Raw genomic sequence first — 24573 nt, 5'->3', positions numbered from 1 at the left:
TGTCCTGGAGCCTGCTCTGTAGACCAGGCTGACCTAGAACTCACAGAGATCCACCCCCCTCTGCCTCCTGAGTGCTGGGATTAAAGATGTGCGCCACCACTGCTCAGCTTTGTTTCATATTTTTAATTACACTCACTTGTGTGGGTGGAGATCAGAGGATAAACTGACAGCCTGTAGGAGTCAGGTCTCCCTGGGGTTCAAGGGTTGAGCTCAGGTCCTTAGGTTTAGCAGCAAACACTTTTTCTTGTTGAGCCATCTTGCCTGCCCCTTTCCGTATTTCATAGCTGCAGGGAGCAACTCAGTGGGGAGCTGTGGGTGGGACCAGCTGGCATCCACTGAGAACACAGGAACCTCCCAATACAGACCCAGCAGAGGCACCCAAGAACCAGGCCCATTCGTCTTTCTCTGTCCTCCACTGAGGCACACAGGAAACAGCTGTTTACCTGGGCGAGGTGCTTGGCCTGGCATGCAGCCAGCTGGAGTCCTGCTCCCTCCTCCAGTGTCCAAGGCCTCCCCAGGAAGCAAGGGCTGGTGTGGGAGAGGGGCGGGAAGTTGGGCCGCCAGTTGTTTGTGAGAGAAACTGAGAGGCAGCCCTGTTGTGTACACAGTGCAGGACCCTAGCAACCACAGCACAGCAAGAACAGACAGCACTTTCCCTGGTCACTACGTCCAGACACCGGAAATGGGCCATGCCCCATCCCTACAGCCCCCACTCCTAAGCAGGGCCAGAGACTAGCATGTGGCATGCTACTCAGATATGTGACTGTACCTGCTTCCTCAGGGTACCAAGGAGCTGAGGGGCTTAGGCAGGATCCCCAGTGCTCAGACTAGGGCTAGAGGGTCAGACAGACAGCCCCACGGCCCTGTGGGAGCTGGAACACGTGTTATATTGGTAAACAGTTTTCCACTGTTGAAACAGGCTTCCCAATGGCCAGCATGTCTGTGGTTTCTGGCCAGGCTTCCCCAGGTCTCTCAGTAGAGTGAGCCAGGCAGCTAGCTCCACAAGTTCATGGTCAGAAGCTTCTTTGGAGTGCATTATCCCATTCGGAGAGCACCGTCTAGAATAGGTTCTGTCTCTTTCAGAGTCTCTGTCACAGGGTCCCTCAACACATAGTCCCTTAACTCCTCCACCTGAACCCTCTGGGTGTCTGGGTATTCTGTGGGCTTTCTTAGAACATGTTCCCTCCTGCATGGTGACAGCTGATGGCTTTGCTTCTCCAGCTTCAACTGCAGAAGTCCCAGTACCTGCAGCTGGGCCCCAGCCGCGGCCAGTACTATGGCGGGTCTCTGCCCAACGTGAACCAGATTGGAAGTGGCAGCATGGATTTCTCCTTCCAGGTGAGCTCCCTTTCCTCCTAGTATTTCCCCTCTCCTTGGTAATATTCCAAGTCTTCTTGTCTCAACTTTGTCGCATTCTGGGCTCCACTTGAGCCACAGCCTGCAGAGACAGCAGGGTGGTCCCAGGCTGAGCTGTTTCCACCCATTCTCTTACATCCCAGGTCTTTAGGAGGCGGGGCGGCTGCTCCAGGTTCCCTGAGCTCCACAGACTTCTGGAGTCAGCCTACCCCCTCCCCCGGCTAGTCATAGCACTCAGCAGCTGCTGCACCTGCCAGCGGGCTTTGAGGCCTTGGAAGAGCTCAGGGCCTTGGAGGCTTGGCTCCAGCTGCCTCACTGATCTGCAGTTCTCAGAAGGAAGCCCCTGCCGCCTGACCCCACTTGTCTGCAGACAGTTCTTGGCAGTGCTGCACACCCTGCATGGCTCCCTCAGGCCGCAAGCTGCTGTCAGGATAATGTAGATAAGGGCCAGTGTCTTCTCCCCAGACCCCAGTCTTCAGACAGGGCCCTCCAGCCATCAAACACAGTGCTACCAAGGGTCTGGGAACAACCATGTCCCCAAGAGCTGGCAGGCTCCAGAATCATGACTCCTCCCCTACCATGTGGCTGCTGGGGTAGTCAGTCTGTGCCTGGGTGTGCTTAAGACTGCTAGTTTGGTCCTGGGGAACCTCACTCTGTGGAGTTCCAGGGCTTGGCATACTGAAGTCACTAGCTTTCTGGGATGGGTAACCTCCATTTTATCTTCAGCACCTCCTCCCCAGCACCTTCACTGAACCCTGCATGGTCACCACAGTGCACTTCTCAGTCTGAGGGCACAAGGAACCTTACTGGGCCCACACTTGCTCGAGGCACACATGCCCACTGGCAGTTCAGGGTGTTGATTCTTCGCATTTTTAGTGCAGTGGGTTTTAGGGGTAACCCTGACCACAGCTCAATGTCTGTGTTAACTGAACCCCAGACTAAGGCTGTTCTTGCCCAGCCCCGACCTGTGAGACCTTCACCCATATGTGCACACCCACAGCCACCCCTGTGACTCCTGGAGAGGTACCCCTCCACCCACCTACCAGGGTGAATATGCTCAGTACCCCTATCTTGGGGCTGTGTATGGGGTACTGCTCAAAGTCCCCCAGGACTCTTGGGGTCTTCCTTGGGCAGATGCCTTGTGCACATATCCTGACCTGGGATCTGTTGCAGCAGAGTCCAAACATGTCCCAAGATTCATGGTCTAAGCCTGGAAGCGTGCACATGCCCAAGTACTGGATCCCAGATAGAACTGAAAGGCTAGGAGGGGCCTGGAGAAGTGGGCGGGGATTGGAAGGCTGGGCGGGGTCTAGAGGGCTAGTGGCCTCTGTGCAGGATGGGTTTTGGTTGCTAATGGGGGCAAAGAGCTGAGAGGGGTCTGCTACATGGAGGCATTCCTGGCCTAGAGAGATGGGCAGCAGCTGCCTCGGTTTTCTCTTGAGGCTTACAGATGTCTCAGAAACATGACTGACCCCTTCCTTTCCAGGACTGGTGGTGAGGTTCATGGCTGTCTTAGAGCCTCACTGTCCCTCCTTGGGGAAAGCTATAGAAAATCCCAAACCAGCAAGGTCTCTCTGGGTCACAAAGATTTGGCAGTGGCTACTCAGCCAGCCCTGAAGACAGACACACAGAAAGAAGTGGCCAGTCTATTGCAACCACTGCCAGCAGGAAGCCCATTTGAAGATCAGAATGGCTTTTGCTTTATGCCTGGGGACAGAAGGGCCCAGGTAGCCAGGCAGTCATGGGACAAGACATGTCCTGGGCTGGCACAGGCAGCTGAGTTCACCCTAACATGGTGACAGGCTCTGGCAGCCTTGGGGACACCAAGACTTGCCTGGAGCCTTGTGCCAGCCCAGGTGTGGGTAAGCAGCCCCAGCCAGCCAGCCAGGCCACGGCTCCGGAAGGCGCCTCTACTTGGCTCTCAGTGGCGCCTGGCTGAGATGCTGGGGTGGGAGTGGGAGAGGGGCTAGGAGAGAGGGCCCCCGCTCAACCCAGAGCTGTTCTGGGCTCTGTCTTGATCCTCTCGGGAGCAAGTGCCGGGCCAGGTGGGCCCCACAGCAGCTCTGGGCTTGAAGCCCTGGGGGCCTCTCTTGGCTGGCCCCTCCAGAGATGACGTAGGTGGGGACAGGAGGCCGGCCAGGCCTGGAAGAGAGGGTGGAGGCCTGTCTGCACCTGGCCAGCTGGGGAGAGGAGAGCTACCCTTGGCAACCAGGCAAAGCTTGGAGTGCCCTGTCTGGCCTGAACATGCAGGCTGCACTCCATGCCTCCTGACCTTCCTGGGACACCCCTGCTAGCTTTTGCACCCTAGCCCCATGGTTCAGCTGGAACTTGGGCTGCCAGAGAAGCCTATGGAGTGGATTTGAATGTGTCCCCAGATCAGGGGTCCCTGAGGGTAAAGCTGGGGGAACCTCAGGCCTCAACCAGTAATCTGGGTTTGGGTCTCCTCTCTCCTTTCTGACCCCATTCCTGACCCATCCTTCTCTCCAGACACCTTTTCAGCCCTCAGGCCTGGACACGAGTCGGACCACACGGCACCATGGGCTTGTAGACAGAGTGTATCGTGAGCGCGGCAGACTTGGCTCCCCGCACCGCCGGCCCCTCTCAGTTGACAAGCATGGGCGACAGATATCCTTTTGCAGAGGATGTGTGGGATTGGGAGGGCGCCAGAACAGGCACATGCTGTTGCCTGTGCACACCAAATCAGGGAATCTGGGGTCAGCCTGCAGATAGCCAATGTACTGGAGTCAGAGGTGGGGTCAGCCTGCAGATAGCCAGTGTACTGGAGTCAGAGGTGGGGTCAGTGGGACAAAGAACAGAGTTAAGGAGATGACTCCAAACCACAGAGGACTGGGCCACGAGGAGTGATCAGGACGCAGCCTTCAAGGGCTGCAGGAAGTGGAGAGTCCTAGTTGAGGCTGTAGACAGAGCCAGGCCCAGATGGACACAGCAGTGACTCCACACACAGTCCTGCCTCTGTTATTTGGAGGGTGGACACCTGCCAGGGCCCTCCTCCTCACTTGGCTGCCACTGCGAGATCCTCTGTCACAGAGTGGCTTTAGGTTTCTCCTGTCCCCGCCCCCAACTCTGCAAGATGGAGCTGTTTGCTTGCTTTCTGCTTTTTGCTTCTGAGCCTTTGGTCCTAGGAACTGCCTCAATTGAAGAGGTCAGTTGAGTTTGGCCTCCATGAAGCATCTGGGTCCCAGTGTGAGGCCTGAGCTTCCTCTTGGAATGGTTTGGAGGGTGGTGCAGACTTGTAGGTGAGTGGGCCAGGCCCCCCAGGGAGCCTCTGCACCAGCAGCAGCTTCCAACCAGGCAGGAAACACCCCTTGCCCTCCAGGCCAGCTATCTGCAGACCCAGCCACAAGCTGGGAGCCCAAGCTACGCCCCTCAACTCCAGCAGCCTGGCCTCACAGCCGGTGTATCAGGTTTCCTATGCTGTGGCCACGACCAACTTGTGACCAAGGGAGGGTCAGAGTCCACTGCGAGATTCCCTTAACTCATACACGCTGACAGCTGCCCCTATGGCACCGTGTACCTCTCGCCTCCTGCAGACACCAGCTGGAGGAGGTCAGTGCCAGAGCCACCTGCCTCTGGGAGAAGACAGTGTAGATGATTGTTACAGTTGTGTATAGAAATGTGGGGCATGGTCACTGGAAAGTGACCAAGTGAGCCAGATGCTCCCAAAGAATTCCAGAAGTCAACTTCAAAATACAGAGAACGTGACTTCAGGAGCCTTCAAAGCCTCATTTCTCTCCTGCTCCTCCTCCCTCTTCCCCTGCTCTTCATTCTTTTCCTGCTTCTCCCGCTCTTCCTCCTGCTTCTCTCGCTCCTCTTCTTCCCCCTGCCCTTCCTCCCTCCTCCTCCTCTTCTTCCCTCTCTTTCTCTTTTTCCGTATTTCTTTTTGTTTGTTTGGTTTTTGAGACAGTATCTCCCCATGTAACCCTGCCTGTCCTGGAACTCACTCTGTAGACCAGGCTGGCCTCGAACTCACAGAGACCTGCCTCCCTCTGCCTCCCCAAGTTCAGGGGTTAAAGGTATGTGCAGCCACCACCTGGTTTTTATTTCTTCTTTTTAGAATTGAATAGTCAGTGGTGTACCTTGCCTGTTTCATTTTTATTTTGTTCTCTTAATGAGACAGCCTCTCACTCTGTACCCAGACTGGCTGCAAATTACCAGGCTCCAGTGGCCCTCAGCCTCCTGAATGGCGGAAGTAGAGGTGTGCACACAAGCCTGGCATTTGCTGCATGGAAGCTGCCTTTCAGACACATTTCTAAATGGTCTTTGGCAACTGAGATGTGGGCTGTAGCAAGCACCACCTGCCACACCTGAGGCCCCTGCTTCTATCCGAGCACCACGAAGAGGAAACTGTAGGGGATGCTGCTTGTCGGTGTTTACTGGATGTGGCGGTCCCCGCCTGCCGTCACAGCATGTAGGAGACAGAGGCAGGCAGATCTCTGTGAACTCCAGGCCATTCAGGGCTGCAGAGACCCTGTCTCAAAACAAGGGCCTGCAGAGACAACTCAGCAGCTAAGCATACTGGCTCTTCTTCCGAAGGACTCAGGTTTGAATCCCAGAACCACATGCTGACTAGCACCTAGAACTCCAGCTCCAGAGGCTCTTACACCCTCTGCTGGCCTGCAGAGGCACTGCATGCACAAACACATTTATATAAATAAAATAAATCTTGGAGAAAAAGAGCAATGTAGTACCTGCACAAAGTGCAGCATCATATCAAGTGTCCTGTCAGCTGGAGGTGTGAGGGTTCTGTACAGCGCTGCACTGTTGTATCGGGTGCTGGTCAGGGCTGCACTACACAGGCTCTGCGGGTTCCCAGGGACCACAAAGGATGGCGATACTTGTTACCATATTCTGCTGCTACTCTGTTCTCTCTGAGGCAGGGTTTCATGGACTCAGACTGACCTTTAACACCTGTCGTCCAGCCCTGGCCACAGAGGTGACAGGCCTGTGTCACCACACCAGTTTATGTGGTATAGGGGGTAAAGCCGGGGCCTCATGGGTGCCAGGGAGCTCAGCCACTCAGTTATGGCTCAGGTCGACTTCTGTTTTGTTTTGAGCGTGAGTGTTTCTGAGTGAGGGTCTCACTCTGTAGTGCTGGCTTCCTGGAACTCACTCTGTAGACCAGGCTGGCCTCGAACTCAGAGATCTGCCTGCCTCTGCCTCCCAAGTGCTGGGATCAAAGGTGTGCGCCACCATGCCTGGCTTTGATGGGAAGAGCAAGTGTGGTCCAGATGGAGGTCTAGCACATGGAGCCAGGGCTAGCACCTAGGTCGTCAGACTTGATGACCAGCACTCTGACTTTCTGCTCTCTCTTGCTGGCCCCATTTTTTCAAATGTGGTTTCTCACTGTGCTCCTCGGGCACAACTCACATTCCTGGGCTCAAGCAATCCTTCTGTCTTCGCTGTGGCTGGGACCAAACTTACCATCCCTGATAACACTTTCAGTTAAAGCAAACCAAGCTGGGATGGGGCTGTTGAGTGCTTGGTGTTTGGTTGGTGGAACGCTCACTTAGCGTGTACATAATCTGGATCCCATTCTCAGCTCCGTGTAAAACTGCGCTGGAGAAACGGCTCTGTAATTGAGCACGGACTGTCTTCCCGAGGACCCAGGACTCCCAGATCCTGAATGGTAGTTCACAGCCATCTGTAACTCCAACTGCTGGGGCTCTGATGCCCTCTTCTGTCCTCCATGGACACTGACATTCATGTGGTACACAGGGATATGTGCAGGCAGACTACCCATACACATAAAAAGTAAATAAATCTTTAAAAAATCACAATTCTTTAAACAGAGAAAAGCTGGGCTACAGAACAATTAATGAAAATCTGGAGAAAGATATTGGGGTTCACCTGAAGGTCAGAAAAGCAAAACAGCCAGCCACTGGCTCTTACCTCTACCTCAGTCCGAAATGGATTCTTGCCTCCAGGAATCTCAGAATGACACTGAGAGCTGTCTCCTCCTGTTTTATATCCCCTTCAAAGGCTGGGATTAAAGGCATTCACCAGTACCACCTGGTTTCTATGGCAAACTAGTTTAGCTACTGGGATTAAAAGTGTGTGTCACCACTGCCTGGTGTGTAAGGCTGATCCCTATGACTGTTTTACTCTCTGAACTTAAGGCAAACTTTATTTATTCAAATACAAATGAAATATCACTACATCTCCCCTTTTTGTCTAATATTTTAAAAAGAAAAGGCTATAACTATTATACAAAAAAACTATATATGGGGAGCTGGAGAGACGGCTCAGTGGTTAAGAGCATTGCCTGCTCTTCCAAAGGTCCTGAGTTCAATTCCCAGCAACCACATGGTGGCTCACAACCATCTGTAATGAGGTCTGGTGCTCTCTTCTGGCCTACAGACATACACACAGACAGAATATTGTATACATAATAAATAAATAAATATTTTTTTAAAAAAAACTATATATGGTAAGTACAATAACAATATACACTATATACAGGTGATAAATGCATCAATAATGTCTAGTCCATTTGCATTTGACAAATTCAGAAAAAATAATCCATGTCTGTCCTAACTTGATGAGTCCAAAGTCTTGTACCTAATTTACTTTCTATCATAACTTGGTTTCTGCATCTGGTAAACTATAACTAATTTTCAACCTCTCAGAGACCCAAGAAGGAAATAATATTAACTGAGTAAGCAGGAAGTGTGAGCAAGTGACTGCCAAAAAATGTGAGAAATGACAGAACCAGGTGGCTGCCTGGACAGTTCCCCAAAGTTCCTCTGTAGTGCTGGGGCATCCATCTTAGGCCCACAGGCCTAGCTCTGGGCATGGAAAGCTGGGTGGCAACCTCTTTGGAAAATCATGGCAAAACACAAGACCCTGAGTTCAGTCCTGTAACCCACATGGAGTCAGACGCAGCAGCGCGCATCTGCGATACCAGCACCCTGCAGTGAGATAGGGTGGGTGTTCTGGGGTACACAGGCTGAAGAGCCTTTGCAGACGGCGGCTTCCACATGCGTGTCACACCATGTGCATATGGTCACAGCATTCTGGAGGATCAGAGCTTAGAGGTCAGCCTGGGCTACATGATAAAATTGAGAGATCACAAAGAGGTCAGAACCCTGACCTGGAGCACATAGCTGGTGGGATGACCCACACAGGCTGCCCATGGGCAGGTCCTGGACCCTTGTAGGGACTCAAGCTGTATCTAACATGGATAGATCAAGACTGAGCCTGTGTTACCATCCCTCTGTCCCCAGGACCAACTCTGACTCTGCCCTGCACCAGAGCACAATGGCGCCCACCCCGGTAGAGTCCTTCACAGGCGGGTCCCAGGACGCACAGCAGAAAAGAGGTATGTCATCCCACGAGGTCACCAGACTGTGGTGGACTAATATTTAGAAAAGGATTCAGAGTAGGATGAATGTCTTCAGAAAATCTTGCCCAGGTAGGGCTACTGAAGTTGGGTGTTGAAGAATGCACGGATGTTTTATAGGTAGAACCAGGCCTGGGTGATGAGCATTGGCTATATTCTGAGCTAGGCTGGGGCTGGGCCACGGGCCTGTGACTGACCAAACTGCAGGAAGTTGGCAGGAACATGCAGAGAAGCCTGGCGGTGGTGGCGCATGCCTTTAATTCCAATACCTGGGAGGCAGAGGCAGGTGGATCTCTGTCAGTTCAATGTCAACCTGGTCTACAGAAACAGTTCCAGGACAGGCTCTAAAACTACACAGAGAAACCCTGTCTCAAAAAAAAAAAAAAAAAAAAAAGCTGCCCTTTTATCCTTCCCTTGGGGCCAGCTAGGTAGCTCTGTGTGAGAGAAGGACCATCAACTCCTCAGGTTGAAGTGAACTTCCTTGCCTGCTGCCATACACACAACTCTGTAGGCTGTTCCCCAAGTCCTGGGCTCCCACATGGCACTTAGGCCCCCATACAACTCTTGTGTTGAAGACCAGTTGTTTTGAAGAGACAGGAGTTTGGGTTCTGTGAGGCTAGGTATGGCAGACCTTAGACACTGAAGCCCAGGTGCCAGAGGTGCCCTGTGTGGCGGCTCCCAGACTCCCAGGGAGCCTCTGTTGGATAAAGTACTCAGCTTGAGGGGCGCACTGACAGGTCGCCCCAAGGCTACAAGCTGAAGACTGTAGTGCAGGGAGCCCTGGGTTTGGGCAGAACAGTCCAGGCTGTACTGAGACCTGTGGAGCCTCGATATGCTTCTATGCACAGAATCCAACTTCCCTTGATATGGGAAGATCCACGTCTTGCACTCCAAGAGGGACCAAGGCAGTACAGGCTGGAGGTTACCCCTGACTATCCCCAACACATGCCTGCTTTCCATGGTGTTCTTTCCCAAATGCCATTTCTTCTTCTGGTCCTGCAAGTCACAAGGGAAAACGTGAGTCCAGCAAGAGGCGGAAAACAGCACAGTGTAGCCACAGAGCATTTGCTGAGTGTTGCAGGGCCCTGGGTCTCTCCCCAGCACTGCAGAACAGAACAAAATTACACCTTCACCATGACTAAGGCAGGCTTCAGGGAAAGCAAGCAATGTCCACCCACCTCACCCTCAGACCCCCATCAGCCCCCTCGAAGCTCTCCAGTCTCACCCACTGGCTAGCCTGAGGTCCCTCTGACACCTCTGCTCATCCTCAGGCTCGCCGCCCCCTCTGGGCAGATTGGTGAAATCCCAGGTAGCATCAGCAACAGGGTCAGAACCTGTCACCAGTGTGGGGGACCCAAGTCTGGCTTAGCTACTGGGGACTGCAGCGTTGATGCGGAAGCAGGGCAAGGGTGAGCCTCGACTTGTCTGCTGGCCTTTGCAGTCAAGGTGTGCAGGGCTTTCTTGTTGATTCCGCCTCTTTCACAGCTTCAGTCAGACCCCTGAATTTACTGTCAGGGCCGTGCACTCAGTATGACCCTGAGGTCTCGGCTCTGTAGTCATGGCTTCCTGACCCTTCCCTTCTCTCCCCCACATCCAGTCTTACTGCTCACCGTCCCGGGCATGGAGGAGACCCGGTCTGAGACGGACAAGACCCTTTCTAAGCAGTCATGGGACTCAAAGAAGGTAAGAGCTGCAGGGCAGGCCGTCCTTTTCTCCAACCCAGCCTAGAAAGAAGTGACTGGGCGGCTTGAAGTGGCTCCATCTTCCCCAAGGTGGGACCCTTGTTCAGCTTGACTGGCACCCAGGCATTGATATTAACAGCAGGCCTGTCAGACTGCCTAGAAACAGCTCAAACATTACCATCCATGACTAGTCACAGTGGTGAAGAGGACAGACACTCGTCCCAGCTGAGACCTCAGCACACTGTGACCAGGCCCAGACCGGGGCCATAGGACAAGGCCTTGCTTCAGAATACAAAGCAGAAGCAGCACCGGTGAGGGCCCTGCAGGGTGTTTGCCGCCAAGCCTGTGAACTAGTTCTATCCCTAGGATCCATATGGTAGAAGGAGAGGACCAACTCCCTCAAGTTGATTTCTGACCTCCACGTGCCTATAATGGCACAAGCATGCCCAGACCACCCCCACACACATATGCACACACAAATAAATACTAAGTGTTAAAAAGGAAAAGGTGCAACTCAGCAGTTCTTACAGAGGACCCAGGGTTAGTTCCCAGCACCCAGAAGGGGACTTAGAACCGTTGCCGTCTTCTGACTCCATGTGTACTGGGCACACACCTGGTACACATTCATACTTGCAGGCAAAATACACATTAAAAAAATAAATCTTTTTATTTCAAAATAAAAGGGAAGCTGAGGATGTGATTCAGGGGTAGCGTGCTTGCCTAGAAGATATGGATTCCATTCCCAACATGGAAGAAAGAAAGACTCTGACTGGTGTGGCATTGCACACTTTTAATCCCAACAGGGAAGCAGAAGCAGGTGGATCTTGTGAGTTTGAGACCAGCCTGGTCACAGTTTCAGGACCGCTCCATGACAGTGTGCCAAAATAAAAATATAAGAGAAGAATGAATATATGTTCAGAGACATGGGGGCATCATCATATAGCTAAGAAAGCTGTTAGGGTCTTTGAGACCATGGGACATGTCTTTTTTTTATTACTACATTTTTTAAACTGTATTGTGTATGTGAGTATGTATGTGTGTGTATGCACGAGCATGTGCTTGTGTGTGTATACCCTGGCATGTGTGTGGAAGAAAGAGAACAGCTTTAGGAGTCGGGTATCTCCTGCCATGTGGGTCCTGGGAATTGAACTCAGACCATCAGCCTGTGTGACAAGCTCCTTTACTGGCTGAACCATATTACTGGCCCAGAAAGCTTTTCTAAGACTTCCTCAGCTGGAGATCCATAATATAGCAAGTCTGCTGGTCACATGCCAGCCTCAGGGAAGCCCCCAGCTGCTGCCTGCCTGCCCTTTGTCCCTCTGGTCTGCACCCAGCCTGCAGCACTGGCCCTTAGAGGACTAGGATCTCAGAGTCCACAGGTAGCCAGGAGTTCCTAGTGCCACAGCCTAGAACTCTGCTGTGACCATTCCCAAGAGCAGCTCCAGGATCTGGGGAGGATGTGAGAAGGTCTTTACATCTCCTGACTCTGCCCTGGGCTCCTCAGAGGCCCCCTGCATCATCACATGGTTGCTGGTCCTGGGCAGGGGAAGCAGGGAAGGGCACAGCACTGGGCTCAGCACACAGGCAGCTGTGCCTGCCACGCGCCATCTGCTCTACTCTCTTTCAGACGGGTTCCAGGCCCAAGTCCTGCGAGGTTCCTGGGATCAAGTAAGTGTCCGTCCCCCACCCCCACCCCCCCGTTCCCTGGGCTTTTCCATCTCCAGGTTGTACCTGCTTGCAGGGGAAAATGAACATGCCACGAGTGGTGCCCGGAAGTCCCGGCTGTCACTTGCAAACATGTCCCCATCCCTGTGGACAGCTCTCCTTCCAGCCTGGGGTCCTGCCACTGAGGGGTGATTTTTTTTGTATCCACTGATCCCCTAAGTCCCCTCCTGTCCCACTGCAGTTGTCCTGGGGTGGCATGGCTGACCAGTTAGTCACGGTCCCAGACCTCACATCCCGTCCCCGTCTGCCTCCCCAGCATCTTCCCATCTGCAGAGCAGGAGAGCACAGCAGCCCTGATCCCCGCCACCCACAACACAGGGGGCTCCCTCCCTGACCTCACCAACACCCATTTTCCCTCCCCACTCCCGACGCCGCTGGACCCCGAGGAGCCCCCGTTCCCTGCTCTCACCAGCTCCAGCAGCACCGGCAGCCTTGCACATCTGGGCCTCAGCAGCACTGGTCAGGGTAAGGCTCCCATGCTGTCCGCATCCTGCAGTAGCATGCACTGGAGTGAGGAGTTCGTGGAACTGTCTAGGGGCGACACACCCATACCCAGAGTCCCATAGGGCACAGCAAAGGTCCTGGGGTGGGAAGGTGCATTGCCTCTAGGAATCAAGCAATGACTTTAGGGCAGTGCTGTGCAGTGCTCAGCTTCAGGGACGGTCTGGGAGCCAGCAGGGAGCCCTAAAGCCTTTGACTTCATTTGCTAGTGACACTTTGACTTGTTCTTTCCAAACTCACCCGTTTGATTGTTTTTTTTTTTAATTAAAAAAATATTTTATGTGAATGTGTGTTTTGCCCACATGTATGACTGTGCACCATGTGTGCACAGTACTTTCTGAGGACAGGAGAGGGTGCTGGATCGCCACTATGTGCATCCTGGGAGCTGACCCTGGATCCTTCAAAGGAATAGCCAGTGCTCTGACCACTGGGCATTGCTCCAGCCTCCCTCACCTTTCAAGAGTTCTTCCCCGGGGGCTGGAGAGATGGCTCAGCGGTTAAGAGCATTGCCTGTTCTTCCAAAGGTCCTGAGTTCAATTCCCGGCAACCACATGGTTGCTCATAACCACCTGTAATAAGGTCTGGTGCCCTCTTCTGGCCTGCAGGCATACACACAGATAGAATATTGTATACTAAATAAATAAATAAATAAGTAAGTAAATAAATAAAAAAAAAAAGAGTTCTTCCCCTTGGCCTGTTCCAGGCTCCAGCTCCTCGTTGCCCATCCACTGGCTCCCTGATGGACCCACCACTGCTTCTCCTGACTACTATGGCTGCACCCTCTTTATTTTTACTACGTACTCAGTAAGGGTCAGCCCTACCATGAGACTGACACTACTCAACTCCTCCTGCTACCTTGTCCCTACCCCACCCCCATGAAAGCTGAGCCCCATGCCCCTACTTCTGACCATCTCCCAGCCCTGACCTTACAGCTAGTTGTACCTGCTCACTACAGGTCCTTTGCCTGGGTGTGGCCCTCCCTGAGTGTGGCCCCTTGCTCTCCTGGTCACTCACACTGCCCCAGCTGGCACCTTCCACTCTATTTCAGCCTCCCTTGGTGTGGGCCTGTGTCCCCACCCCCCCAAACTGTGACGGCTGTGAGTTGCAACATGGATTAGTACAAATGGCAGGACACATGAAGGGTGGGGATACACAGGTGGCCTCTCTCTGGAGCTGCTGAGGCAGGATTGCTAGGAGATTTGAGAGCAGGGACCTCCGTTCTTATCGTTAATGTCAGCACACAGGGGACACAGGGCAGCATTGCCGGTATTGTGTTGCCTGGACCTGTTTATTTCCTGAGATTGAAGGTGAGGGTCTTGTGGATACTTGATGCTGGGACTGAAGCCTGGGACCTTGTGTCAGCTCTGTAGATGCTAATGACAGAACTGGGCCCACCCACGCACACTCAACCAGCGCTTTACCACTGAGCCACACACACCACCACCGGGCCCTTTCCTAGGCTTCCAGGGTCTAGAATAGGATCCTCAATGTCAGCTGCGAGGCCCATGGCACAGGGAGGGCCGCCATGCTCTTCTCCCTCCACCTCCTGCTCCAGGGTTCTCCCCCAGCTGCTTCGATTACAGTGTAAACAAGCACAGGGAAATAGCTTATGTGACATTGTTGCTGGCCCACTGGGTTGGCCAACTCTACCCCAGTAATATGTGCCATGTGTGGTTACTAGCCAGCCTCTCCCCTTCACAAGGACTTCATTTTCTGGGCACTTTTAGATTGAGCCAGACCCTGGTACACAGACAGTCTCCACCTCCCAACCCCACAGCCAGACCCTGGTAAGGGGAGGAGCTAGGGGACCATGGTCCCTGCCCCACCTTGTCTGCAGACCAGTACACAATGGAAGCTGACCCAGTGTCCACTGCTGACTATACTGTAGAGGCCTGCAGGGACCCACCAGCACGGCTTGCATGCCAGGGCCAGGCCACTGCCACCTGGCCAGCCTGCCCTCCCTTCCCCTGCCCAGACTTCCCCTCCAGCTGGCTCTACTCCATAGGTGATCCAGGCTGGGAAGAGGAACTCGCCAGCAGGGTCCCCATGTGGTTTGCCTGCCCATCTGGCCTCTCTGGGTGTAGTGCTTAGGCAAGGATTAAAAATGCCCTTGTGTTCATGACCAGAAGGCCAGGGCTAAACACACCAGCTGACTGTGATTTCTGTAGCCCACAATGTGTGTCTCTCTGTGTGTGAGTGTATGTGTATGTGTGTGTGCACGTGCATACATGTGTGTGCACGCATGCTTATTACTTTGAATTCATTTTTAAAAATCTAGCCCGGTGGGGGGGAGGCTGGCAAGATGGCTCAGCGGTTAAGAGCACTGACTGCTCTTCCAGAAGACCCGGGTTCAATTCCCAGCATCCACATGGCAGCTCACAACTGTCTGAAAATCCAGTTCCGGGGGATCTGACACCTTCACACCAATGCACATAAAAAAATAAAGTTAAATAAACCATAAAAATATTAAACAAAAAAATCCAGCCCGGGGGGGCAGGTATGATAAAATACGCCTTTAATTCCAGTACTGGGGAGGAGACAGAGGCAGGTGGATCTCTGTGAGTTCGAGGCCAGACTGGGCTACATAGGGAGTCCTAGGCCAGGCAGGACCTGTCTCAAAGTAAATAAATAAAAAATTTTTAAAAAGATAAAGCATTGGGGATGGCGAGATAGGTAAAGGCAGGTGAACCAAGCCTGAATACCTGTGTTCAATCCCCTTTCAGTCCCCACAGCCACTTACACGTGCATACACATGCCCCACACACAAGCAGCATTTTAAAAAATGGGATGGGTGAGTTGAGACAGTGTTGGGATTAAAGGCGTGCATCACCACCACCCGACCTGTTGTGTTTTTTTGGAGATAGGGTCTCCTGTAGCCCAGATTGGGCTACAACTTGCAGTATACTCAGGCATGCCCACGAAGCCCTAATCCTCCTGCCTCCAGCTCCCAAGTGTGGGGTGTGGGCTTTCCCCACTCTGTCTGGTGTATGTGGCAATAGCGACTAAAGCAGAGCCTTGTGTGTTCTAGGCAAGCAGTCTGCCGGTTGAGCTACGAGCACTTCTTAGCTCAAGTCCCGGCCTTCCACGTCTACTTACTTTTTTTTTTTTTAATTATTTTTAGATTTTTGTATGTGAGTGTTTTGCCTGTCTGCATGCCTCTGTACCACATGTGACTGGTGCTCTTGGAGGTCAGAAGAGGCCATAGGATCCCCTGGGACTGGAGTGACAGATGTTTGTGAGCCTGTGTGGGTGCTGGGAACTAAACGGAGGCTCTCTACAAGAGCAGCCAGTGCCCTGAGCCATCTCTTCTCACAGAGCTCCTGCCTCCAGCCCAGCATGTGCTCTGATCTGAGTAGCAGGCGTCTTTCTGCCCAACAGACACTGGAGGGGCTGTCACTCAGAATAAGGCAGCAGCCTAGAGCCCTGGCCTTCCAGACAGCACCCAGTTCTGCCACTGGAGCAGAGGAGCCACCCCCACCCACCCCAGTGCTGGGTAGAAGCAATGGCCACTGGGATCTGAGGGAGAGTGCAGGCTGCCCACTAGCACCTGCCTAGGACACAAAGGCCTTTGTCCTTTCATCTCTCCTGGGAATGCTGCTGTGCTCCCACCCACCCAACTTCAGAAACAAGGAATCAGGTGGCAGGGTAGGCACTCTCACCTGCTCTAATGGTACCTTAGTCATCCCTGTGCTCGAACCCTCACTGGGACCTCACAGTGACCGCCTGAGGGCGCTGTTAACATCTACTGGGAATGTGAAGTACTGACCCTCAGGGTTCCCCTGTGGCATGCTTGGCTTGGTGCCCAGGATGGGAAGCAGGCTCCCAACTCTGCCCTGTGCCCTTGATCTCACCCGGGTCCCTCATCGCCTCAAAATTCAGGGATCAGAGCCTTCAGGGTGGGAGGGGGTGACGAAGGGGCTGAGAGGCCTGCAGAAGCCCTGGCAGGTGCGGGCATGTCACTCCAGGGCAGGGCTGGGGCAGAGTGAGGAGTTTGGTTTCAGTTCAAGCAGCCTTGGTAAGGGGGTGTGAGGAGCTCCATCATCCTGAAGGTGTCAGAGGATGTGGATGAAGGCTGCTAGGTTGTTAAGAGGTGCCTTAGCAGGAAAGAACATGCTTGGAAGGGCCCTGGCATTATAGAAACCCTAAGGATGGAATTGCTAAATTTGAGCAAAGCCAAAAAGGTAGATGGGCTGTGGTGACACAGGCCTGAGATCCTAGCACTGGGAGATGGGCAGGAGGATTGCTCTGAGGCCAGAGCTAGCCTGGACTACCTAGTGAGTTCCAGGGTAACCCTGTATTAAGTGGTAGTAGCTTGCAGCTCATTTGGTACAGTGCTTGCAGCTCGGTTGACAGAGTGCTGCCTACCGTGCGCAAAGTCCAGTTCCTGTTAAAACAAAAACAGCATCTGCACAGCCAGCCTGAGACCTGAGCTACACCAAACCCTATCTCAAAAGAAAAAAAAATGAAAATGTAAAAAGAGGCCCGGCGGTGGTGGCTCACGCCTTTAATCCCAGCACTTGAGAGGCAGAGGCAGGTGGATCTCTGAGTTTGAGGACAGGCTGGTCTACAGAGCAAGTTCCAGGACAGCCAGGGCTATCCATAGAGAAACTCTGTCTTGAAAGACAAAACAAACAAGCAAGGGACTGCAGAGAAGGCTCAGCAGTTACAAAAATTGTTGCCCTTGCAGAGGACCTAGGTTTAGTTCCCAGCACCCACAGGGTGGCTCCCAGCCATTCACAGCTGTTGGAAATCTGATGCCCTCTTTTGTCCTCCACTGCCATTGAGCACACACAGACATACATTTGGGAAAACACTCACACATTAAATAAATGAGTGAATAAATCTTAATAAATATAGATATGCACCAGTAGGGAAGGACATTATCTTCTAGAGCCAGGACACAACCACTGTCCTTGTCACCAGAGGTTGACAGGGCTCTGATGGGCAGCACTCCCAGGGATAATGTCCAAGGTCCAAAGACAGGTTCTGTTTGGTTACATGGTTCTAGTGCTGATTGGCTGGGGCTGGGGCTGGGGCATATGCCTCTCTTCACTACTGAAGTCGAGAAGAAAGTAGCTGCTGGGCTGGGGGACCAGGGTGTCCCTGATGGGATGGCCTTCCTCAGAGGCCCATCCTGGGTATCACCACAAGCAGGCCCACTTACATTTCTCGGACAGCCGGGCTGTGCCCAAGTGACCGCCTCTCCTTAGCACCCTTCTTCCTTTGTAGGTGTGAGCACCCCCAGCTCTTCTCCACAGCACCGGCCAGCAGTCATCAATCCGCTGTCCCTGAGCACAGAGGCCAGGCGGCAGCAGGCCCAGCAGGTGTCACCCACCCTGTCCCCGCTGTCACCCATCACTCAGGTGCGAGGGCGAGGTGGGTGGGGAAGATGGGAATCCCCAGCTCCTCCCTTACCCCTGGTCTGTAGGATCTGGATCATGGTTCTGTTGTTACCAGTTTATTTGTTTATTTATGTATTTATGCATGTGTGTGTGAGAGAGTGAGTGTTTGTGTGTCGTGTGCATGCAGGTCCCCGTGGACACCAGAAGGCATCAGATTCCTTGGACTAGAATTAGAGGTGACTGTGAGCTGGCATGTGGGTTTGAGACCCAAACACAGGTTCTCTGCAAACGCAGCCAGAACTCTCAAGTCCCACGTCAACAGCTGTGCTGCTCACCAGCAGAGCTTCAGGCAGAAACTGTCCAAACCATTGAGTTTTTTGTTGGTTGGTTTTGCTTTTTTGATACAGGCTCTCACTGTATATATTGCCATGGCTGTCCTGGAACTCACTGTGTAGACCAGACTGGCCTCAAACTTAAGAGAGATCCACTTGCCTCTACCTCCTAAGTGCTGGGATTAAAGGTGTGCACCACCACAGCTAGCCACAATTCAGTGTTTTTATAGTATTTATTTTGGAGTATTTTTGTTTTTGAAACAAGTTTCATGTAACCTGAGGGACTGAGAATGACCTTGCGTTAATCATCCTCTGTTCCCATCTCCTCTGTCATCCCTCTTGGAGTGGTGTGAGGGCTGTCATCTGGCATCTGGGTCGCTGGGCAGAAACAGCAGCTGGCTCCGTCCTTAGAGTGATCCCCCTGCCTCGGCACCCGAGTGCTGATGGCAAGTGTGCACCCCTGCCCAGGGCCTGTTTATTTTTATGCCACACTCACTGAGTGTGACTTCCTTGCTCTAGGGAGAGCAGACTGTTGGGATAAGACCCATAGAGTTCCTCCCTTGCCGCTGCCGGCACCGAGGATCCAGCGTCTCATCCTTGTCTTCTGCTGCAGGCCGTGGCCATGGACACCCTGTCCCTGGAGCAACAGCTGCCCTATACCTTCTTCACCCAGGCTGGTTCTCAGCAGCCTCCCCCACAGCCCCAGCCACCACCTCCTCCTCCGCCTGTGTCGCAACAGCAGCCACCACCCCCACAGGTGTCCGTGGGCCTCCCCCAGGGTGGCCCATTGCTGCCCAGTGCCAGCCTGACAAGAGGGCCCCAGCTGCCACCGCTGTCAGTCACTGTCCCGTCCACTCTCCCCCAGTCTCCTGCAGAGAACCCCGGCCAGTCACCTATGGGGATCGACGCCACCTCGGTAAGCCTGAGAGGAGGGGGTCCCTGGGCACTCTGTGGTGAGCCTGAGAGGGGGAGTCCCTGGGCATCTGTGGTGAGCCTGAAAGGGGGGGTCCCTGGGCACTCTGTGGTGAGCCTGAGAGGAGGGGGTCCTCGGCACTCTGTGGGTGAGCCTGAGAGGAGGTCCTGGGCACTCTGTGGGTGAGCCTGAGAGGAGGGGGTCCTGGGCACTCTGTGGGTGAGCCTGAGAGGAGGGGGCCCTGGGCACTCTGTGGGTGAGCCTGAGAGGAGGGAGTCCTGGGCACTCTGTGGGTGAGCCTGAGAGGAGGGGGCCCTGGGCATCTGTGGGTGAGCCTGAGAGGAGGAGGTCCTGGGCACTCTGTGGGTGAGCCTGAGAGGAGGGGGTCCTGGGCACTCTGTGGTGAGCCTGAGAGGGGTCCCTGGGCACTCTGTGGTGAGCCTGAGAGGGGTCCTGGGCACTCTGTGGGTGAGCCTGAGAGGAGGGGGTCCTGGGCACTCTGTGGTGAGCCTGAGAGGGGTCCCTGGGCACTCTGTGGTGAGCCTGAGAGGGGTCCTGGGCACTCAGTGAGACTCACTGCTTGCATCGTCTAAGCTGAGACACTTACAGCATATAGCTGGAAAATGGAGGTACAAACAGGGTCACTGATCCCAGACTCCACTCAAGATAACCCCATTCACACCTGCCCTCTTGCTGTGGCAAGTCAAGAGGACTGAGTTGCATTGAGAGGCCCAGGCAGGAGGGAGATCATGGGCTCCAAATTCAGGTTGAAGAGACAGGTGTTAAGCTGGACCCCTTTAACCCCTGACCTCTGTTCCTTGATGAATATGGGGGTGGCAGGTCCCTCTATTCAGCCACATGGGAGGACCCATTGGGAGCACTGAGCCTTTCCATTTTCCATTTCAGTCCTGGCTGCTGACCTGAATGTGGTGTTCAGGTGACCCAGCAAGTAGGAGGCCATGCCACCAAGTGGCTCTGAGCCTCACAGGAAACCTGCCGAGGGGGCCCAGATAGAAGTATCCATTCTGGGACTGGGGGTGGCACCATACTCCAGCCAGACAAGGAAAATCAGCAGAGCTTAGTTCCCAACCCAGGGACTTCTGGCCTCAAGGGACAGTGGACCCAAGTGGCCTCGCGGCTCATGTGGATTCTCCATATCATCCTTCCTTGCCAGCTCTGAGACCAAGCTGGTCTCATCGCGTGACTATCCTGCTAATTGAGTGCCCTTCCTCTATACCCATCTGGGCTTGACCCCTCCCCAGCCTACTTACACAGGGCCACTAAATACTCTGAGGAGACTGAGCCTCACCAATAGACCCAGAAAGCTGTGTGAATGCTTGCAGCCTCCGGGCTGGAGTGTCATCAGAATTCAAGCCCTGCCGCTGTACAACCTGCCTCTGAGGATGCCGGGGCCTAGTAATGCCTTGAGCAGTCAGTCAGAGGGTGTGACCTAGGCAGACTGGTCCCTGTGGGATTGTATCTCATGTCATGCGCTCACTGCAGTTTTGTTTAACCAGTGTGTTGCTGCAGACACAGGGGAGCTTGCCAGGACAGGCTGCAAAGGGGCATAGGGGCAGAAGGCCATCCCCTGCCTGTGAAGCTGCTGTTCCTATCCAGTGTATGGGGTGGGGGTTTGAGTGGGTGTGTACAAGTGAATTCCAGCGCACTGGGGTTCTTGCAGCAGGTGTGTAATGTGTGTCTGTGCACATGTCTAGGTGTGCAGGCATAGTGTTGTAGATGCTGAGATGTATCCATGGATGTGCACACACATGTATGTGTTCATGTAAATGGTGCATGCTCTGATGTGTGCAAGAGTGTTTGTGGGGGTGTTAGGTGTATTTGTGGGTGTTGTATATGTGTTCTTGAATGGAGTGTGTGTATTAATGAGTGGGGTTATTCAGCTGAATGTCGTTTGTATAGGTGTTCATGTGGTGTGCTTATAGGAGTGTGTGGATACCGTGTGGATGTACAAATGTGTCATGTGGGTGTGCAAGGGTTTTACATCTGACAGGAGTCCCTACTGTGGGCTCCAGGTGGAGTCCTGCAGCCTCCGTGCACCCTCGGGAAGCTATGTCAGTCAGATTCTCCACCTCAGAGCTCAAGGTGGATTCTCAGGACCACTGACAACCATATGGCATCCATTGTTGAGGGTCCAGGCATCAGGCGGGGGTTTGCTGGTTTGCAGGAGTCAGCGAACCCTGGCCTGTCTGTCATCACAGGCCCCGGCTCTGCAGTACCGCACGAGTGCAGGCTCACCCGCCAACCAGTCTCCCACCTCTCCAGTCTCCAATCAAGGCTTCTCCCCTGGAAGTTCCCCGCAAGTAAGGCCCCCCTCCCCTGCCCTGTGCCTCCTCACTTCTCCTGTGTGCCAGGTGTTCTCCTTCGCTGTCACCCACTTCATGCCATCTGCCCAGGGCTGTGCGCCCACCAGGTGGGCCTCCTGCGCCAAGGGTGCAAGACACAGGACAGGGCACAGAAGTCTGTCACACCGTTGATAACCATGGCTCAAAGGTCCTCAGGATGCCAGAACAGCTCCAGTGTGTGACTCAGAGGCCTGTGAAGGTCAAGGGGCAGCCTGTCCAGGCACAGCCAGTCTGGGAGCTGCTCTGCCTCTCACTGCAGCAGACTGTAGGTAGCCACACTTGACTGATACGGCCTTTGTTTTACCTGGGTTGTGCTTTTGAGACAAGGTCTTATGTAGCCCAGGCTGTCCACTCAATCACTGTGTAGCCCCAGTGACCTCAAACTCTGAATCTTCCTGCCTCAGCGTGTCAGTGCATGTCAGCACACCAGCCAAAGTCCAGTGAGCAGCACATCCCAGATGCCCTTGCCCTGCAGGCCCAGATCAGCTTAAGAAAGCATCCTCCACTCCTCACAGCCTGGTTCCCTGTTCCAGGCTGAGGTGTGGCTTAGTCTCATTGGGCCCACATTCTGTCCAGAATTTGTGTCAGGGGCTCACCATCCGGGGGCCACCCCACCCTAAAATGCCACCAGGCAGGGAGAGTTGTATTGTCCTTTGTAGTGCCCCAGGCACTGAAGTCTCCTTAGCCCCAGGACAGGGGCAGTAGGTTCCTTCCAGGCTAGAACCAGAAGGAGCACCAGACAGTGAGGTCCCCAGTGGTGGCCATCCACCTAGTGTCAGCACCAGTCCACTCCCACTGAGCTCTCGGGCTCCACAGCAGCAGGTGGGACTTGGGCAGCAGGGCCTGTCACGAGAGCTCTGTCTCCTCCCAGGAACCGGATACTGAACTCAGCCTAGATGAAGCTCATACTGAGCCGGCAGCTCGTGGACACTGTCTCTTAGGATCTCATTGGGCATCTGCGCTGCGCAGCACATTTAGGAATGCCTGGGTCTGGTGGCTGCTTTGGGCCACTCAGTCACAGAGGAGAAAATGGGTCCCCGTCTTCGGTGACCTGTCAGGTTCATGATAGCTATAACTCTAGGTGCCTTGGGTATGACTTAGCCACATTTATGGCCATGCCCTTTTGTCCATGTCCCAGCCAATTCCAGGGCATGTCTTTGGTGTAGCCTACAGGAGCTCCCTTCTGACTATCCCATGACTCCTAAAGAGCCCCTGTCCTTCTGCCTGGTCCTGAAAGCCCAGCTAGCCATGGCTGAAAGGCAAGTGTCATAGGAATGCACCCCACAGAGCCCAGGGTGTCACAATCAGGCAGCCCTTGGAGGCAGCCCTTGGCAGTGGCTTGTCCCTGACTGTGTCCCATGCCATTTCCATTTCTCCCCAAGAACATACTGCATCCCAAACACAAATGCACACACTGCCTGTCCTCGGCTTCAGGATTAGCCAACACTTCCCCACAGTTCCCGCTTCCACTAAGAAGGAGGTGCTGTTTCCTATACCCAGGGATAGGGCAGTGCAGTCAGAGGGCCCCTGCACCCCAGCATCAGAGCATACCCCTTAAGAATCACAAGATAAATGACAGTTATTCCCACCCTCTAGGAAGCTCCAGGGGTCTCATCCCACACAGGGGCTGTGGGAAGCACAGATTTCATGAGCCCCCACCCCCACCCCTGGGTCTCAGGCTACAACCACAGCAGGGCTCTTTTCTGTCCACAGCACACATCCACCCTGGGCAGCGTGTTTGGGGACGCGTACTATGAGCAGCAGATGACAACCAGGCAGGCCAATGCTCTGTCCCGCCAGGTGAGCGGGTACCCAGGCCTGTGGGCCATAGCACAGCAGGACCAGGCCTCACAGAGACCTGTGTACCATCCTAGGCTTCACTGCTCTGCCCACTGTCCTGCTGCCAGGCTATGAAAGCAAAGGCCCTGGCAAGGGTGACTTGTCCACATCTCCCCTGACCTCTGTGAACCCTGCAGAGTAGAGTTTGAGGGCACGGGAGGAAGGGCAAGCATGTCCTTGGTGTGGCCTGCAGGAGCTCCCTTCCGACTGTCCTGTGGCAGTGAGTGGCATGAAGGGCTCTGCCGGAGGGGAAGCCTGGGAGGATTTGGTGGCTTCGAGTCACGCTTGCCCATCCATCATCCATCCATCACCTTGCCAGCAGGGCCGTGGGTGGGAGGAACTGTCCTGTTCATCGTCCTCACGGCCTCTCCTGGTCCCTGCGTAGCTGGAGCAGTTCAACATGCTGGAGAACGCCATCAGCCCCAGCAGCCTGTATAGCCCAGGCTCCACACTCAACTACGCCCAGGCCGCCATGATGGGCCTGAGCGGGAGCCATGGAGGCCTGCAGGACCCACAGCAGCTCAGCTACCCGGGCCACGGCGGGATTCCCGACATCATCCTCACGGGTGTGTGTCCTCACCTCGCGCCACCCCCTCAGCGCACTGTGCCCCCCAGCTGTCTCCCCACAGTGCACCCTGTACCCCTCTCCTCGCACTGCGCTAGGTTCCAGTCCTTATCTTCAGGGAGAGTTGCCATCGTGGGGCCAAGCTGGTCACACTTCAGCCCAGTACTCTGTCATTTGCTGGCAGATCCCCACACCCATATCCAGGGGACAGGCCTCTCCATCCCACAGAGCACACCCTCGAGCCCAGAACCCAGTTTCTCCAGTGGCCACCACCTCAAGTCTCCCTTATCTATCTCCTGTTTTCTTACAGTCTCTGAAGAAGGAATTGCTTTCTGTATGATCTGGGTCTGTTGGGGGATAGTGTCGCCCCGTCCTGTGGGCTCTGTAGCACACCCAAGGCTTTATCCTCAGGACCCCTGTGGCTTGTAGAGTGGGCTCTGTGGTTAGAATCCCACCTGTCTGATCGATCCACCCACCAGCCAAGAAAGGATGGCTGTGAGTGAGTCTCCAGGCCTGGAAACCGGCCAGGCACAGCCCTGACAGTGAGAAGAGCTGAGCCTCCGTAGGGAGTGCCCATGCACCTCAGACCCTGAGT

General features: G+C 54.2%; 1 protein-coding gene across 8 annotated transcripts in view; it reads left to right on the top strand.

Annotated features, from left to right (window-relative positions):
• Crtc1 (CREB regulated transcription coactivator 1) overlaps positions 1-24573 on the top strand; it is a 56428-nt gene that overhangs the window by 27663 nt on the left and 4192 nt on the right. Inside the window, exons 2-14 of one of the 8 annotated variants that reach the window (XM_087901105.1) lie at positions 1222-1338; positions 3844-3981; positions 4862-4923; positions 8601-8695; positions 10314-10399; positions 12026-12066; positions 12380-12588; positions 17854-17987; positions 18912-19055; positions 19164-19214; positions 21431-21532; positions 23288-23374; positions 23799-23979. In XM_087901105.1, coding sequence (XP_087757231.1) covers positions 1222-1338; positions 3844-3981; positions 4862-4923; positions 8601-8695; positions 10314-10399; positions 12026-12066; positions 12380-12588; positions 17854-17987; positions 18912-19055; positions 19164-19214; positions 21431-21532; positions 23288-23374; positions 23799-23979 — 1447 coding nt within the window. Of the gene's footprint in view, positions 1-1221; positions 1339-3841; positions 3982-4023; positions 4614-4861; positions 4924-8600; positions 8696-10313; positions 10400-12025; positions 12067-12379; positions 12589-17853; positions 17988-18911; positions 19215-21430; positions 21533-23287; positions 23375-23798; positions 23980-24573 lie in introns of those variants that run through there. The other 7 variants (XM_087901107.1, XM_087901103.1, XM_087901104.1 and 4 more) reach the window with 7 other exon arrangements.

Source organism: Myodes glareolus, chromosome 23 (genome assembly GCF_982192425.1).
Source record: "Myodes glareolus chromosome 23, mMyoGla1.1, whole genome shotgun sequence".
Classification (NCBI taxonomy): domain Eukaryota; kingdom Metazoa; phylum Chordata; class Mammalia; order Rodentia; family Cricetidae; genus Myodes; species Myodes glareolus.
Note: the sequence above shows the minus strand (reverse complement) of the source record. Positions and strands in the feature narration are given on the sequence as shown.